We start from the raw sequence: 17148 nt of genomic DNA on the forward strand, positions 1-17148 counted from the left end.
TGCGAGAGGGCGGCCTCCACCTGGGGAGACTGAGTGGCAGCAGCACGGCCCCTGGAGGGATTGCGGAGATCCGTGGCACACCGAGGCCTTGGAAGATGCAGGAGTGGTGATTCCCACCACTTCCCCATTCCCCCTCTCCTGTCTGGCCTGTGTACAGACGAGATGGGTCCTAGAGAATGACAGTAGATTATGGAAAGCTTAACCAAATGGTGACTTTAATTGCAGCTGCCGTACCAAATATGGGGCTTTGCTCGAGCACATGACGCACCCGGCACCTGGTCTGCAGCTCTTGGTCTGACAGATGCCTGTTTCTCCTTACCTGTCTGTAAAGCCCACCAGAAGCAGTTTGCGTTCAGCTGGCAAGGCCAGCACAACACCATCACCGTCCTACCTGAGGGACAGAGCCACTCTCCAGCCCTAGGTGGTAATTAGTTTGCAGAGACCTTGATCCCCTTCCCGCCCACAAGATACCACACTTGCCCATTACGTTAACGACGTTGTTGTGCTGAGCGGACCTAGGGAACAAGAGCAGCAACTGTCGCAGACTCGCCGGTCAGGCAGTCACGTGAGCCAGTCCAGTAAAGCCCCTCATCTGTCATCCACCCGCATCTGCATTCCGTTAGTTCTGACCCTGGAAACTCTAAGGACGGACTCTTCCCCGTGTAGGGTCCTCTTCTCAGAAAACCCCTCCTGTGTTTTCTCATGCCTCTGCTCAGGTGGTTGTGCGGGCCTAGGTCAGATCTGGGGAACTCCTGCACACCTGCTTCTTCTTGGGAGCTTCCGGTTTTTTATTTGATCTGTGATATGATCTTGTTCTGGGTTTCTTCTAGCACGGTCCAGCGCGATTAGCACTGTGCTTTGCCTTTGCAAGCCTGTGCCCTGTGGTATGGCCCGCATGAAACTGCCAGGAATTGCCATAGCTGGTACTTAAGACAGCGCTCGCTGTGGGCCAGACACCATGAGGACCTTCATGTGGTAAAAACTCATTTCATCTTCCCAACAGCCCCGCCCTCAGGGACTCTTGTATCCGATGGGCAGATGAGGAAACCAAGGCCCAGAGGGTGGGTCACTCCTCTGAGGGCCACAGCAGGAAGTCCCCACGTCAGGCTATGCAGGGGGCAGACATTTTTTGGCACATTGTAACCCTCAGCTGAAGCAGCACCCATTGATCTCTGGTTTTACTATGCTGGGAATGCTTGCTGCTTGAACTCACCAGAGGGTCTGGACGTGTGGGGTGAAAAGCCTAGTGTTGTGTGTCAGGCCGCTCCTGGGCAGTGGGCTGCTGGCCCTGGAAACCCAGCTGTTCCAGCCCCCATCGTGGTGCCTGCGGGCGTAGCCGTGGGAGCCTCACCTCATCGTCTACATTGTAGATAATCACAGGGCTCTGTTCACCTTGTTAACGGGGATCCACTCAGCGTGGGCTCTTGCTGCTGGTCTGGAATCCCTTACCCTCAGTTCCAAACTCAGACAAGTCTAAAAACTTGTTCTGGTAAGTTCAGACAACTCATCTCATGGCCAAACCTGATCCGAATCACACATAAGCTATTGGTGGCTTTGATTACCCTGCCCCCGCTGCGTAAGGCAGTGCGTGCACTGAGTCACCTTCCTAGAACCTCCAGCACGCCCGGTTCCCAAGCACATGCAGTACCCCCCCACACCCTGGGCTGTGTCCCATTTCATCAGCATGGGGTTGTGTGTGCTGTGAGCCCTCCGAGTTGCTGGGAGCACGCCTAGCTGTTGGGAGCACGCCTAACTGCTATGAGCACTCCTGGTTGCAGAACCCTCCTAGCTGCTGGGAACACTCATAGCTGCTGGGAGCACTCATAGCTACAGAGCCCTCCTAGCTGCAGAGCCTTCCTAGCTGCTGTGAGCACTCCTAGCTGCTGGGAACACTCCTGGCTGCTAGGAGCATTCCTAGCTGCAGAGTACTCCTAGCTGCAGAGCCCTCTGTTCATAAATGGCTCTACCTTGAGAGCTCTGTGGGTTCACTTGCAGTGAGCCTCTGTGGGACTCGTTTCCTCATCTGTCAAATGGGTCATGGTGATAACGGGACCTCGTAGAGCTGCACAGTGGATGGGAGGAGCAGGGCTGCTCTTGCTGGTCAGACATGTAATGAGAGTTCGAGTAAGCCGTGTCATTGCTGCAGCCTTTTCTTTTGCCCTGTGTTGTCTGCTGCCTCCGTCTTCCTCCCCAGCCTGAGAGCCCCCTGGGAACTGGACTAGTCTGAGGAAGTGCTTAGCTGCTCATTCTTCAGTTTGAGCGGCCTGACACATAACACCAGGCTTTTCACCCCACACGTCCACTGCTGGGAGCACAGCCATGGCTCAGCCTCAGCCCTGCCCTCACCGGGCCACCTCTGGGTGGACAGACCCATTCCCAGCAGTGCTCAGGGTTTGAGTGAGGGAGTCCAGAGGGAGGGCTTCCTGGAGGAGAAGAGGAGGATTTAGAAAGGAGTTGGAGGTGACATGAGTTCTGGGCAGGAGCAGCCTGTGCAGAGGTCTGCAGCTGAGGGAAACCTGGCATACCTGGAGCCTGTGAGTGGGCTGCCAAAGTGCTGGGCAGACACCGGAGAGGTGGGCAGTGCTTCGAGGCCAAGTGGAGATTTAGACTTATCCCAGGGTGTGGACGCTTAGCCTCTCTTCCTTGGGAAGAACTCCAGGGCTGTCTGGTGCTGCCTTGCACCACACCCGTACCCAGGTGAAGTCACCTGGCAGGGCACCTGAACCTGGGCCTGGGCCTGGGCCTGCCCAGACAGGGAGGCTGCCATCGCCTGCTACTGTCCAGCTTCTTCCCACCCTCCACACATCCGTTGCCAGTGGGAACGAGCAGCACTTTCCAGCCACTGGCTGGATAACCTGGGGAGTTAACAGGTTTGCACAGCCTTCCGGCTCGTACTTCTGCACATGAGAGCCAGCCTTGGCACCCTCCTCTCTGTCCCCACTACTGGGGAGGCCTCAGGGTGGGCAGGTCAGGCAGGCTGCACAGTTACAGAAATAGTTACAGATAACTGAGGCTCTGAGAGGTGAAGTCACTTGAGCAAGGTCACACAGCAGCTAAGTGGCAGAGGCAAGATCTGAATCCAGCCTTGTCTGCATTCGAGCTTGGAGGATCAGGGTTTTCAGGAAGCAGGACAGAGGTGGGAGAGAGGTGGGGACTGGCTCCTTAGACCGGGAAGTACTGTGTCCAAGCTGCTTGTCCAGTGCTGTATATGAGCTGGTCTTCTTGGGACAGCAGCCTGGGAAGGGGCATGAGGAGCAGTCGGTGTGTGTGTCCTTGGCCGACTGCCACTGCCGTACATGCTAGCTCTCACGGTGGCCCTTCGGGCAAATACTGTGGTCACTCTCATCTTACAAAGGCAGATTCCCCTGTACGGGGTTGGCACAGCTGGAGTTCAAACCTCCGAAGCCTGAGACTGAGGGACTGGTCCTCAGATGGGTAGTGTTGCTTGTTTTGTGTTTTAATGGGGGTTGTAGCTAAGACTTCTTAAGAGCACCTGTGTGGAAGCCAGCAGATAGTCCAGCGGTGATGTTGTTGGACTCCTGCATGGCTGACTGTGGTCCGAGTCCTGGACTGGCGGCTTGAAAATCACACTGGGCACGTGTGTGTGCCCAAGATCCCAGTAGGAGAAGGGGTTGCAAAGTGGCCATCCCCCTGGGGTGATGTCTCACTTTCTGTCTCACTGTCTCTGGCAAGCACACACAGCCCAAGGCAAAAACTCTTAAAAAAAAAAAAAAAAGGCACCTTTGTAGGCAGCTCTGCTAGGCCCAGTTTAGAGGTGCAGAGTGTATAAGAAGTCGGGTTGAACGTGTCCAGGTGACACCACTCATGCTTGGGTCCCTAGTGGTCTGACTGGTGCTTTTGGACCCAGGGCCAGGCAGTCCAAGGGCAGCTGCGTGTCCTCATTCTGGTGGCTCCTTCACACCGGATGGGCTCCACCTTGGTGTTGATGCCTCGTCCCTCCTTCCTGCCCAGGTGGTGAAGGTGAAGCCCCACGACAAGGACGCCAAGATGAAATACCAGGAATGCAACAAGATCGTGAAGCAGAAGGCCTTCGAGCGGGCCATCGCAGGCGATGAGCACAAGCGTTCTGTTGTGGACTCGCTGGACATCGAGAGCATGAGTGAGTCAGGCTGACGCTCCACGTCCCCTGCAGGGCCCTCTATCCCCTGCACACACTGGGGCAGCCTCTGGTCCCCATTCTCAGCCCCTGCCATCCGTTTCTCTGCCTGCATTTCTGGGAACTCTGTAGTCCAGATCTAGGCCTCCAGTTCCCCAGAGGGTGTGTTGGGTGAGCCATGACCCTACTGCTTTGCCGCCCTCCTCCCTGTGTCCGGGCCCTGGCCTTCTGCTGGCTTCTTTGCTGTCTGCTCTGCTTCCCGGGCCTGACCCACCCTCAGGAGCTGAGAAGACTCAGCCATGTACCCCACAGATCATGGCCGAGCACCTCCTGTGTGCCAGGCCCTGGGGAGATGCTGCAGACAGAGCTGCTCCTGCCTTCGTGGAGCTGACAGTCTAGTGAGGAGAGCGATGATGAACAAGACCAGGAAATAATCATGTTAAATGCTATGAGATCGCGTAGGAAAGGTGAGAGGCCAGGGGAGGCAGAGCGAAGTCAGAAGAGGGCCTCTGAGCCAGGCCCACCCAGAAGCAGCACCAGCCTGTAAGGACCTGACCAGGGAGAAGACGCTCTGTTTGCCCTACTCCCCACCCACTGTGTGTCCAGCATCTGCCCTGCCTCGGGATGCTAGCCCCCTTCACACCCTCACAATGGCTGTGGCCACTGACTCTCATCTCCCTGCTCACACACCAGCCATTGAGGACGAGTATAGCGGGCCCAAGCTTGAGGATGGCAAAGTGACAATCACCTTCATGAAGGAGCTCATGCAGTGGTACAAGGACCAGAAGAAGCTGCACCGGAAGTGTGCTTACCAGGTAAGGCCGTGGTACCAGGTACACACGCCTAGCCCTGGGTGGCATCGTAGCACTGCCAGCCGGGGGCACTGAGGCGACTATAATGGCTTATACCTCCTGAGTTAGTCATGTGCAGGACATTGGCAAGGGGGTCACCGTGTGACCTCATCGAGTACCACAGTAGTCTGGGGAGATGGCAGCCTTGTAGAAACACAGGGGCAGAGAGGTTAGGCCAAGGTCTGGGTCAGAGGTGATGGAGCAGCAGAGCTGTTCACTGAGGGTTTTCATCCTGGGCTTTTGAGGGTCGGTGGCTGCAGATGCTGCAGGTTGCTTGGGACTTGGTAGCTGTTCCTGTCCCTGAGGTACCCAGAAGGGCAGCCACAGGGTGGTTAGCTGGTTGAGTGAGACTCAGGCCCCAACAGTCCACCTGGTCAGGACCCTCTGTACAGTTGAGGAGCTTCTGGGGTCTACCGCACCCTGGGGTGCTGGGAGGGTGTAGCGCTTTGACAGGCATGTGCTGTAGAAGAGTGGCTGGTGATCAGAAAGATCTTGGAAGCTCTGGGGCCTGGGGCAAGCAGGGAGACACCTGTCCCACCTGAAGGCAGTGGGTAAGATTGCCAGTTGATGGACCCAGCAGTCAGACAGCCTGGGGTCAAAACTCACTTCCCACATATTCGCTGTGTGCCCATGGGCTAGCTTGACCTCTGCACCTGCTGTCCTCCTTGTAAAATAGGAATAATCACCTTGCCTGTGCCCAGTGTTGTTGTAGGAACTGCATTTAATCTTCGTCAGTGCTTAGAACAGCACGTGGCACACAGTTAGTGCCCCGGACGGGTTTGCCGTTGTGGTGATCATTGTTGGTAGAGGTGAGAGACAAGGAGGAATGTCTATTTTTTATTTATTTTTTTTTTTTTAGAGAGAGAGATTTTTGCTATAGGGAACCTAATTTACTAACTGGGCTGAGAAAACCTTATTTAACCTTTTTTTTTTTTTTTTTAAGAATTTTTTGCTATAGGGCATGTGCACTTGCCTGAGAGACAGGGAGACAGCAAGAAATCACCCTCCCCTCCAGGGAGATAGCCACACAGCAGTCCCTTCTCCATTCTCCTCTCAGGATTTTGGGCACGCACTCACGTGCATGGCGTGAGTTTTAAGCCACTGGGTCTGGGACTTGAACTGCAGTTGACTACATAGGAGTACAGGGGCGTAACCATTATGCCATCTGTTGGTCCCCCTTTTTTTTTTCTTTTTTCTTTCTTTTTATTTTTGGAGAGGTTTTTGCTATAGGATGCATGTGCTCACCAGAAAGACAGAGACACAGAGACAGGAAGTGAGAAATCACCTCCCAGGGGGAGAGGGCCACGCCGCAATCCCTTCTCCTCCAGTCTCCTCACAGGATCTTGGACATGCATTCGCATGCGCCAGGCGTGAGTTTAAGCCACCGGGCCCGGGACTCAAACTGGGGTCGACTACATGGAAGTCCAATGACATAGCAATTATGCCAACTACTGGTTCCCCCTTTTTCTTTTTAATTGCTGAAGGCTCTTGTGCTCACCAGAGAAAGAGAGAAAGCACCCCCTAATGGGGCATGGTTAGGCTGCAGTCGTTTCTCTTCATTTCTTCATTCTGTCAAGGATTTGGGGCATGCACACATATCTGTGTGTTTTTCAGGGTGGCGGGCTATGACTTGAACTGCAGTCAGCCATGTGGGATCTGGCTCCTTTTAACTACTGTGCTATGAAGCTAGCTTCCGGTTGTTTTTTTTTTTTGGTTTTATTTTGGGTTTTTTTTTTTTGGAGAGGCTTTTTGCTGCAAGGCGCGTGCACTCGCCAGAAAGACAGAGAGACAAAAAGCGAGAAATCACCCCCCAGGGGGGATGGCCATGCCGCAATCCCTTCTCTTCTATCCTCCTCTCGAGATCTTTGGCACGCACGCACACGCGCCCGGCGTGAATTCAAGCCGCTGGATCCGGGACTCGAACCACAGTTGATTACATGGGAGTCCAGCGACATAGCCATTATGCTAACTGCTGGTCCTACTTCTGGTTGTTTTTAAGTGAAGTAGAATGGATAAATCTTAAGTGCCTGGTTATATGAGTTTTGATAGTTTGATATGCCCATTGCCCAAATGGTTTTCAGGACATTTCTCTTACCCAGAAAATTCCTTTTACACCTTTCCAGTCAGCCATTGTTTCCATCCCGGAGGTGACCACCGATCTGACTTTCTACGACCATAAATCAATTCTGCCTGGTTTTGAACTTCATATACGTGTTTACACTCTGTAGTGCTGGTCTTCTTTTGCTCAACATCACGTGTGTTTCATGCATGCATATTGTGTGTATAAGGAACTCAAGTATTCTGTTGTGTGATGAATTCAGTCAGTTTATATGGTCATTGAGGATGATTCTACTTTTTGGCCTTTAAAAAAAAGAATTATTTATTTATTATTATTATTATTATTATATTTGACCATAGAGGGAAAATGAGAAAGCAAACTGCCAGGTCTGGGACTCGAACCACAGTTGGCCTTGTGAGAGTCCAGTGCCTTAACTACCATGTCACCTGCCAGCCCCATCCCTTTTAGCTTTTATAAATAAAGCTGCTATGAACTTTCTTGGATAAGTCTTTTTATGAATATGTGCTTTCACTGCTCATGTTGAATTTCTCTTGATTATCTTCTGTTTCATTGATTTTCTTCCACCTTGTATTTGTTCTTCTGCATACTTTGGGCTTAATTTGCTTTCTCCCAGCTTCTTATGAAGGTAACATTTGTGCTGTTAATTTTTTTACCTTCTCTTCTACTCAAAACCTCTAAAACTAAAACTTCCTCCTAAGCAGTGAATTAGCTGCATCCTGTGAGTTTTGATATGTTGTGTTCTTGATACTGTTATGATTTTTTCCTTGTGAGTTTTTTATTTTACCTGTAGGTCATTAAGAAATGTATTGTTTTACTTCCAAATAGTTGAGGGTTTTTCTACATATATTATTGTTATTGATTCCTCATTTAGTACTATTTCGGTCAGAGCACAAACTTTGTATGATTTAATTTGGGGCTATTTTTAGGTCTATTTTGGCATGCATGTGTTGTGTACTGGAAAATAATACCTATTTTGCAGTTGTTAGCTGTAGGGTTGTTTCTATAACTGTCCATTAGATTAAGGTGGTTGTGACTACTAGTAAAATCTTTTGTAGCATCACTATTTCTTTTTCCGAATTGTCCTATCATTTATTGAGGGAGGGCTGTTGAAAGATCTGCTGTAATTGTGGGTTTGTTTATTCTTCCCTATAAATTTGTCAAGTTGGTTGGTTAGTTTGTTCTTGAGAGATTTTTGCTAGCCAGAGAGACAGAAAGTGAGAAATCACTCCTCTGGGGGTACAGCCACTACAATCCCTTCTCCTCCATTCTCCTTTCAGGATTTTGGGCAGGAAAATGTGCACACACACCCAGTGTGAATTTTAAGTCACCAAGTCTAGGACTCGAACCACGGTCAACTATGTGGGAGTCCAGCATTGTAACAATTAATGCCATCTGCTGGTCCCAGATCAGTCAGTTTTTGCATGTATTTTGAAACTTGTTAAGTATACGTTTTAGGATTGTTAGGCTTTCTTGATGAATTGACTCTCTTTATTGTTAGGGAATGGCTCTGCCAGTATGTTCTGGTTTGAAATCCACATTTTTAGTTACTAATATGTTAGACTAGGTTTTTTGTACTTAGCTTTTTGCATGGTATAACTTCTACCCTTTTATTTTCAACCTGTCTTCTCTTTATATTTGTTTTTTCTTATGAATTGTAGGGGCATGCGTTCACTGGAGAGACAGAGACCGAGCAATAGAAAATAAGAAATCACTCCAGGATGGCCATGCCACAATCCCTTGTCCTCCATTCTCCTCGGGATTTTGGGCACACATGCATATGTGCCTGCGTGAGTTTGAAGCTACCGGGTCCGGGTCTCAAACTGCAGTTGACCATGGGGGAATCTAGCAACATAACCATTATGCCATTTGCTGTTCCCTCGGGTCTTTAATTTCCAGTCTGACAGTCTCTGCCTTTTGTTTAGAATGTTCAGTTAATTGGGAACCAGCAGTTAGCATAATGGCTATGTCGCTGGACTCCCACGTAGTCGACTGTGGTTCGCGTCCCGCACCCGGTGGTTTAAAACTCAGGCGGGGCGCGTGTGTGTGCGTGCCCAAGATCCCGAGAGGAGAATGGAGAAGGGATTGCGGCGTGACCATCCCCCCTGGGGGGTGATTTCTCGCTTTCTGTCTCTCTGTTTCTCTCTGGCGCGCGCACGCACCCTATAGTGAAAATCTCTCAAAAAAAAAAAAAAAAAAGAATGTTTAGTTAATTTATACTTAATGTAATTATCACTGTAGTTGCATTTGAATCTATTCTTTGGATATCTCTTTTTATTTTAACTTTATTTAACTTTATTTATTCACTTATTTTTAATTTGACTTAGAGAGGGACGGAGAGAGAGAGCGAGAAAGCAAACTGCCAAGTTCAGGACTTGAACCATGGTTGGCCGTGTGGGAATCCAGCGCCCTTAACCACCATGCCAACTGCTGGCCCCTCTATCCCATTTTTTTTCTGTTGTTCCTCTTTTTACTGACTTTTCTGTGAGTCAAGAATATTTTAGCATTTCATTTGATCTGGTCTCATGACTTTTTGATAGACGTTAGCACGTGTGTGGTGAGGAAAGGAGTACATGTTTAGTGGTTGCTCAAGAACAGCCCTTCTCAACTGAGGTTCTTTGAAAGAATTAAGCTCTGATGCCCTTAGGCATCTGTCATATGCTGTGAGTTAACCTTTCTCCTGTGAATCTCCTTGGGAGAACTGAGAAAGTAGTCACTGAAAGTATTTTCTGTGGGGCTTGTTTCCCATACCCTTGGATGAGAAAGGCTGCTCCAGATAATAGTGTTCAATCTTAACCTGTCCCATTCTACCTTCAAATAACACTATTTACTTAGAGTCCTGCAATATTGTGATTTCTTTTTCTTGCTCCTGACCTTTGCATTCTTATTATATTTATGCATGTGCTCTGAACCCTGTAATACATTGTCATCCTTGCTTTAAAGAATCAGTAGTCCTAAAAAGGCTTATTCTTTCAGCTTTTTAGAAATTTGTTAGGGACCAGCAGGTAGCATAATGGTTATGTCACTGTACTCCCACATAATGGCTTGCAATTCAAGTCCCAGACCTGGTGGCTTAAAACTCACACCAGGCTCATGTGTGTGTGTGTGCCCAAGATCCCAAGAGGAGAATGAAAGAGAAGGGATTGTGATATGGCCATCCCCCCGGGGGCGTGATTTCTCACTTTCTGTCTCTGTCTCTCCTGCAAGCCTATGCACCCTATAGCAAAAATCTATCAAAAAAAGAAATTTTTTCCAGACTTTGTTATGTTTTATTAAAGCATAATTTCAACCAAAATGGGTTTCTATTTACAAAACTTTATTTTTATGGGACTGTCCACCCCACTTGGAGCCAAGTGAGGATAACTCTTAAACCTGTTTGTGTATTCTTTTTTCTTTTTTAATTCTGCTATAGAGTGTATGTGCTCACCAGAGAGGGACAGAGAGAAGAGAATGTGAGAAATCATCCCCCTATGGGGACGACCATGCAATCCCCTCTCTTCCCTTCTCTTGGCATTTTGGGCGTGCACTCACACAAACCTGCTGTGACTTTTCCAGCCACCAGGTCCAGGACTCAAACCACATTGTCAGGCATGTAGAATTCAGCTGCCTTAACCTCTATGCCATCTATTGGCCTTGTATTTTCTTATTTTTCGTTTACATGCAAAAATAATTTTGTTTGCTTCACATTCATACAAATCCCAGTGTTTGTAAATGACAAAAACTCTTACCCAACCCTTAATTAAATATATTAATACAAACTGCTTCAAAAACATACACTTGTAAAAATTGGTTTATTTTATTTTATTTTATTTTTTGAGAGGTTTTTGCTGTAGGGCATGTGTGCTCCCCAGAAAGAGACAGAAAGTGAGAAATCACTCCCCAGGGGGATGGTCATGCCGCAATCCCTTCTCCTCTGTTCTCCTCTCGGGATCTTGGGTATGCATGCACACACGCCTGGCATTAGTTTAAGCCACTGGGTCCGGGACTTGAACCACAGTCCACTACATGGGAATCCAGCGACATAGCCATTATGCTATCTGCTGGTCCCAAAATTGGTTTAATCCAGCGAGAGTAAAACCTAAGCATTCCAGATCCTGTACCAAACAGTAAACTACTTGAAAGCCTTTAGTATTCTTTGACTTTTGATGTGGTAAAAGAAATGCATTCATCTGCAATTCTGATTTCAAGCTCTTGTCAGCCAACCCTGTAAGAGGAGTCCACAAAGTGTCTTCTTTTATAATTTCACTGTCATCAATAATGCTCTGCCCGCCGGCGGGTGGGTGGTGGTTGGGGCGCTGGACTCCCAGATGGCCAACTGGTTTGAGTCCCGAACCTGGCATCTTGCTTTCTCACTTTCCCTTTCTTTCTCTCTGGTCAGTAATAATAACAAATGGAATTAAATGAATAAATAAATAGTCTTTAAAAAAGAAAAATGCAGGGCTGGCTGCTGGCGCCCGTAGTGGTTAAAGTTGCTGGACTCTCACGTAATCCATCGAGTTGAGTCCTGGATCTGGTGACTTGCTTTCTCACTTTCCCTCTCTCTCTCTCTGGTCAAATGAAATAATAATAAATAAGTAGAATAATTTTAAAAATAATAATAATGTTCTGCAGGTCTTCCATTAGGATCGTGTGTGCATAAGCCTCTTTCTGACCATGACATCATTCTTGTAATTGCTGCTGTTGCTGCGTCTAAGCTTTCCATCTGGCTGCAACTCGAACTCCAGAAACTCGTGTCCAAACTTGCCCTTGTGCCCGGTATAGTAGCACGGGTAGGAACTGCCAGCCAAGGCCGTTTTTGCCCTGGGAAGCCCCTCATTTCTCTCGGCTTTTGTCTGCCTGTAAAGAGTTATTTTGCCGTCATTTTTTAGGGATATATTGCTGGATGTAGCAGTCCAGGGTGACATTTTTCTTTCAGCACTTTTTTTCTAGTTTTTGTTTCTTTATTTGTTTTTTAGGTTTTTTTTTTTTTTTTTTTTTGCCCCAGGGTTTGTGTGCTTGCTGGAGAGAGAGAGACAGTGAGAAGGAAAGTGTGAAATCATCCCCCAAGGGGATGGCCATGCTGCGGTCACTTTTCTTTCACTGTCTTCTTGGGATTCTGGTCATGTACACACACAGGCCTGGCATGATTTTCTGGCCATCACGTCTGGGACTCGAACCAGGGTTGACCATGTGTAGTCCAGCACCTTAACCACTACATCACCTGCTGGCCCCTCTCTCAGCTCTTTTAAATGTATTTTTCCATAGGGTGGGTGCCACCATGCCCCTTAAATGTATTTTTCTGTTATCATCTGCCCTCCATTTTTCCGATGAGAACCCAGCCACTGTTCATGTATCTTTCTGTGGTATTAGCCTGTCTGTTTCTCTCACTGGTGTCAAGGTTTTGTGTTTTCAGTATTCTTTGCCTTGAGGAGTGTCTCTGTGTATGTGTTTATCCTGTACTCACTGAGCTTTTCAGATCTGTGCATTAATATCTTTAATTATTTTTGGAAAGTTCTTGGGAGTTATCACTTCATATATTTCTTTCCATTTCTTCTTCACTGGAAATCCAATCACATGCTTTTTCTGAAGATTTTTGCTATAGGGTGCATGCGCATGTGCTTGCTGGAGAGACAGAAAGGAAGGAATCACCATCTCTCCCCCATCCTCAGGGGGAGGGCCACGCCACAGTCCCTTCTCCTCCTTTCTCCTCTTGGGATTTTGGGCACACGTGCTTGGCATTGAGTTTCAAGCTCTTGGGTCTGGGACTCGAACCGTGGTTGACTACATGGGAGTCCAGTGACTCCCATTATGCCATCTGCTGGTCCCTAATTGCATGATTTTAGACCATTTGATACTGATCTGCAGATCTGGGTTTTTGCTGTCCCCTGCTCTTCACCCTCCTCTCCCATGCTTTTCATTTGTTTCTGTGTTCACTAATTCTGACGGCTTATTAAACCCAGCAGATGTCTGGTTTGTGATCGTGTATTTTCCATTTGTAGCATTTCCGTGTCGTTGGGTTTCTAGTTCCCACCGTCCTCCCCCAGACGCTCAGCACGCTGTCCACCTTTCCCGGCAGTCCTTTAACACCCCACTGCTGTTACTTTAGGTCTCAGGGCTGGTTACGTCACAGGCAGATTCATCTCTGAGTCTGCAGCTATTGTCATTTCTTCATGTGTCTCCCAGTGCCGGGCACTTGGTGCAGAAGAGCAGTAGAGCCAGAGGTGCATAAAAGTTTCCTTAGGGGCCAGCAGGTGGCACGGTGGGTAAGGCGCTGGATTCCCATGCAGTCAATTGCGGTTCAAGTCCTGGACTGAGCGGCTTGAAAACTCATACTGGGCATGCATGTGTAGGTGCCCCAAACCCCTAGAGGAGAATGGAGAAGAAGGGATTACAGTATGGCCATGCCCCTGGGGGGTGATTTCTCACTTTCCTTCTCTGTCTCTCTGGTAATTACATGCACCCTATGGCACAAACCTAAAATTAAAAAAAAAAAAAAAAAAGTTTCAAAGCCAGCCTGGGCAGCATAGAAGACCCTGCCTGTCTCTAATCATTAATTTTTTTTTTTTTTTTTTTTTTCTGGGAAGCTGGTGCATCCTTCTGTAAGGTTGCAGGAGTAAGGGGCTCTGTCAACCTCTTCTGCACTTCGGGAATAGCTTTCTTTGGGGCTAGTTCACCTGCAGCTTTGAGTAGAATCGGTACTTCGTCTTTAGCTGGGCTTGGGCCTGTACCAGGGGGTCTTAACGTTCTGAAGTCACCAGCATTTGGAACCATGGGAGATCTGTATGCCAGCCCTGCTGCCAGCATGTAGGTCGTGGGGAGCTCTGTGCTCTCAGTCTCACCCCCACTTCTGTGCCTCTGGTCTCTCAGCCTCTCACTCCCATGAAAGCCGCGAGATAGTCAGCGGGTGAGGGCAGGGGCACTCTGCGGCCGGGGCTCCCTGGGGCTCCGTCTGTCACGCCAGTCCACAGGGGGCCTCTGGCATGCCCCGGGCTCCTCTCACGCTCAGCCTGGTGGGGCCTGCCCTTGGCACAGTGCCAGAATGGGAGCAGCCGCGGGCTTGGCGCCGGCTGCGCACACATCCGTTTGGGGCCCTCTGTGCTCTCGGCTGGTGGTTTACGGTTTGATTTTGTTGGGTGTACAGCACGTTCTCATCATCCGGGAGACAACCACAGTCTTTCCTAACTGTCTACGTTTTCACCAGAAGTGGATAGACACCTCCTGCCTTTTAGAGCTTTATTTTATTCCCAATAAGGTTATCATGAACCCTGCAGCAAAGCTGAATGAACAGCACAGTTAAAATCCACACACCTGTCACTGAAATCCACTGTTAACATTGTGACACGTTTGCTGCTGCTTCATCCTGACACTGTGTGTGCGTGTGTGTGCGCACGCAGTCCTACTACCCCCCCCAAACCATTTGGGGATAAGTTAGAGCCATCATAACCTGAATCTCCTAAAAGGAGGGCATTCTCCCGAGACCACAGTCCCGCTGCCCTGTCTTACAAGTTCAGCTTTGATACGATATAAATACTGATTAATCTGAAGTCCACTGGCCGTCCACGAAATCTGGAATCACTGGCAAGTACGTTGTCAAGGTCATTCTCAATCTGTAAAAAATGACATTACCTGCGTTTCCCCAGTTTTCCTCAAACATGCTTTTGAGCTGGTTTTTATAGCTCTCCAGCTCCTGTGAAGGCTCAGGTGCTGCATCCGGCCTGCCTTTTCCCCTCTTTTCATCCAGAAAGACTCACAGCTCTCATACCTTTCCTGAGAGACTCTTATAAAGACTGTGACGTTCAGCTGTGTCCAGGCTAGTTCTTTTATAAAATGTTCTACCATCTGGATTCACCCATGTGTTTCCTCACGACACTGACTATTTTAAGAAAAACCACGAATCAAGGTTTTCACCTGAAATGATCCCGAGCGCTCAGAACACAGCCTGGGGCACTGAGCGGCCAGCCCCCTCATCTGGGCGCTCCTCCCACCCTCGCCCCTGCTTTTCCCTCACCCTCAGCCCGGCAGCGTGTCCTGGGCAGGCCAGGCTCCTGGGGGCTGGGTGGGCTGTGGGGTGTTTACCCGTCTGCTCAGTCTGCCCTGCCTTCCAGATTCTGGTGCAGGTCAAAGAGGTCCTCTCCAAGCTGAGCACGCTCGTGGAGACCACTCTGAAAGAGGTGCGCTTCGTGGGACAGTGGGGGTTGGGGGTGCTGGGGGTGCGGGCTCAGGAACTCACCAACTTCCCTGTCCGCCAGACACCCCTCCCCATGTCTTTCCATGTTCCTCTCCTGGCTCTTGGTCTCTGTCCTACACTCTGCATTTCTGTCCCCTGCCTGTGTCTCTTGCATGGTTCTTCTTGGTCTGCTGTAACCTCTGACCCCTGCCCTCACTTCGGCCCCTCCCCACATCTCTCTCTGGGCCCCTCCCTCTCCGGTGGCCTCTTTTCTTCCAGACAGAGAAGATTACAGTGTGTGGGGACACCCACGGCCAGTTCTATGACCTCCTCAACATATTCGAGCTCAACGGTTTACCCTCGGAGACCAACCCCTACGTATCCTTCTCAGCAGAGCGGCCCCCGCACCCACCCCCGCCCCAGCACCATCCCAGATCTGCACTGGGGCAAGAGGAGGGACTGTGGAAGGAGGGGTCTGCACCGTGCTCGGGCACAAGGCATGGTCGGGTGCAGACCAGCCTCACACTCACTCCAGGCTCCCAGTCAGTCAGGCTGGGCCTATCCCACTGCCGGTGGCTCAGCCTGTCAGTGTCCAGGCCCGTCTTCTCATGCTGCAAGGTCACATGTGAGCAGCACAGGCACTGCCCATGCCTGGGTTCTCTCCAGGCTTCACCACCACCTGGCTCTGTGACCTGGCAGTCACTTCCCCTCTTGGCTAATAACAGAGCCTGCCTCGTGGGGTCCCTGCGAGAAGTCTGCGTGTGCAGCGCCTCAGGACAGGGCCTGCGTGCTCTGCTCTCTGGTGTTTGCAGATAGATCAGAGGCCACTGGTTAGGGCCACTGCACCCCTACATTGTTGGGTGGGGGTGATGCGTTGTGTCTCCCCTGTAGCTTTGGGGCAGCAACTGAAGTGGGCGGGCTCCTTGGGGCCCCGCCTCTGCCATGAACTTCCCTGAGAAGCAAAGTGAGGTGGGGGTCCGCTTTCTGTCCTTCTGAGGCTCAGGCGAAGAGGCTGGCCAGACCCCACAGCGAGGAGAGGGACAAAGCCCATCTCCCTGAGCCCCACTGAGCCTCACTGCTTGGGAGGTGACAACAGGAGTCTTGGTATGGAGAGGTGGGGAGCAGCAGCCCCTCAGGCCCCTTTTGCACCCCTTCAATTCCCCCTACCCCTGCCGTTTTCCTTAGCAGGGCAGATATTTAATGGCGACTTTGTGGACCGCGGCTCCTTCTCCGTAGAAGTGATCCTCACTCTTTTTGGTTTTAAGCTCCTGTACCCTGATCACTTCCACTTACTTCGAGGTGAGTCAGGAGGTGGTAGGGCGTGGGGTCGGGGTCTTGTGCACGGCGCTCGCTTCCCCTTGTTGAGCCCCGTCCCTCCCTGTGGAGCAAGGAGGAGTGCAGCAGCCTGTGTTTTGTATTCACTGACTCACTCCTGGGGCTGCATGAGTTTCAAGCCACCAGGTCCAGGACTCGAACCATGGTCAGCCATGTGGTCCATGATTACCACATGGTAATCACTACACCACCTGCTGGCCCCTCAGGCTCACTTTTTTTTGGGGGGTGGGGGGGAGGTTTTTGCTATAGGGTGCATGTGCTCGCCAGAAAGACAGAGACAGAGAGACAGAAAGTGAGAATCACCCCCCAGGGGGGATGGCCATGCCGCAATCCCTTCTCCTCCATTCTCCTCTCGGAATCTTGGGCTCACATGCACACGTGCCCAGTGTGAGTTTAAGCCACCAGGTCCAGGACTCGAACCACAGTCGACTACATGGGAGTGCAGCGACATAGCCGTTACACCAACTGCCGGTCCCCTCAGGCTCACTTTTGACCTAGAGCCCAGAGGATTTATCAGAGGAGCAGATGCAGGTGTGGGGGAAAGGGGGGGCCTCGGGGACCCCCCAGAACTTTGGCTATAGCACCTGGAGGCTGTGGCAGCCCCTGACAGGGAGGGAAGAGC

General features: G+C 50.1%; 1 protein-coding gene across 1 annotated transcript in view; it reads left to right on the top strand.

The window, feature by feature from the left end:
• Nucleotides 1-17148, top strand: part of PPP5C (protein phosphatase 5 catalytic subunit) — a 34959-nt gene that overhangs the window by 13664 nt on the left and 4147 nt on the right. Inside the window, exons 3-7 of the mRNA XM_006142099.3 lie at nucleotides 3973-4120; nucleotides 4811-4932; nucleotides 15130-15195; nucleotides 15471-15569; nucleotides 16385-16490. Of these exons, the coding sequence (XP_006142161.1) occupies nucleotides 3973-4120; nucleotides 4811-4932; nucleotides 15130-15195; nucleotides 15471-15569; nucleotides 16385-16490 (541 nt within the window). The remainder of the gene's footprint in view (nucleotides 1-3972; nucleotides 4121-4810; nucleotides 4933-15129; nucleotides 15196-15470; nucleotides 15570-16384; nucleotides 16491-17148) is intronic.

This window comes from Tupaia chinensis, unplaced genomic scaffold (assembly GCF_000334495.1).
Source record: "Tupaia chinensis unplaced genomic scaffold, TupChi_1.0 Scaffold000067_1, whole genome shotgun sequence".
Taxonomy (NCBI): domain Eukaryota; kingdom Metazoa; phylum Chordata; class Mammalia; order Scandentia; family Tupaiidae; genus Tupaia; species Tupaia belangeri.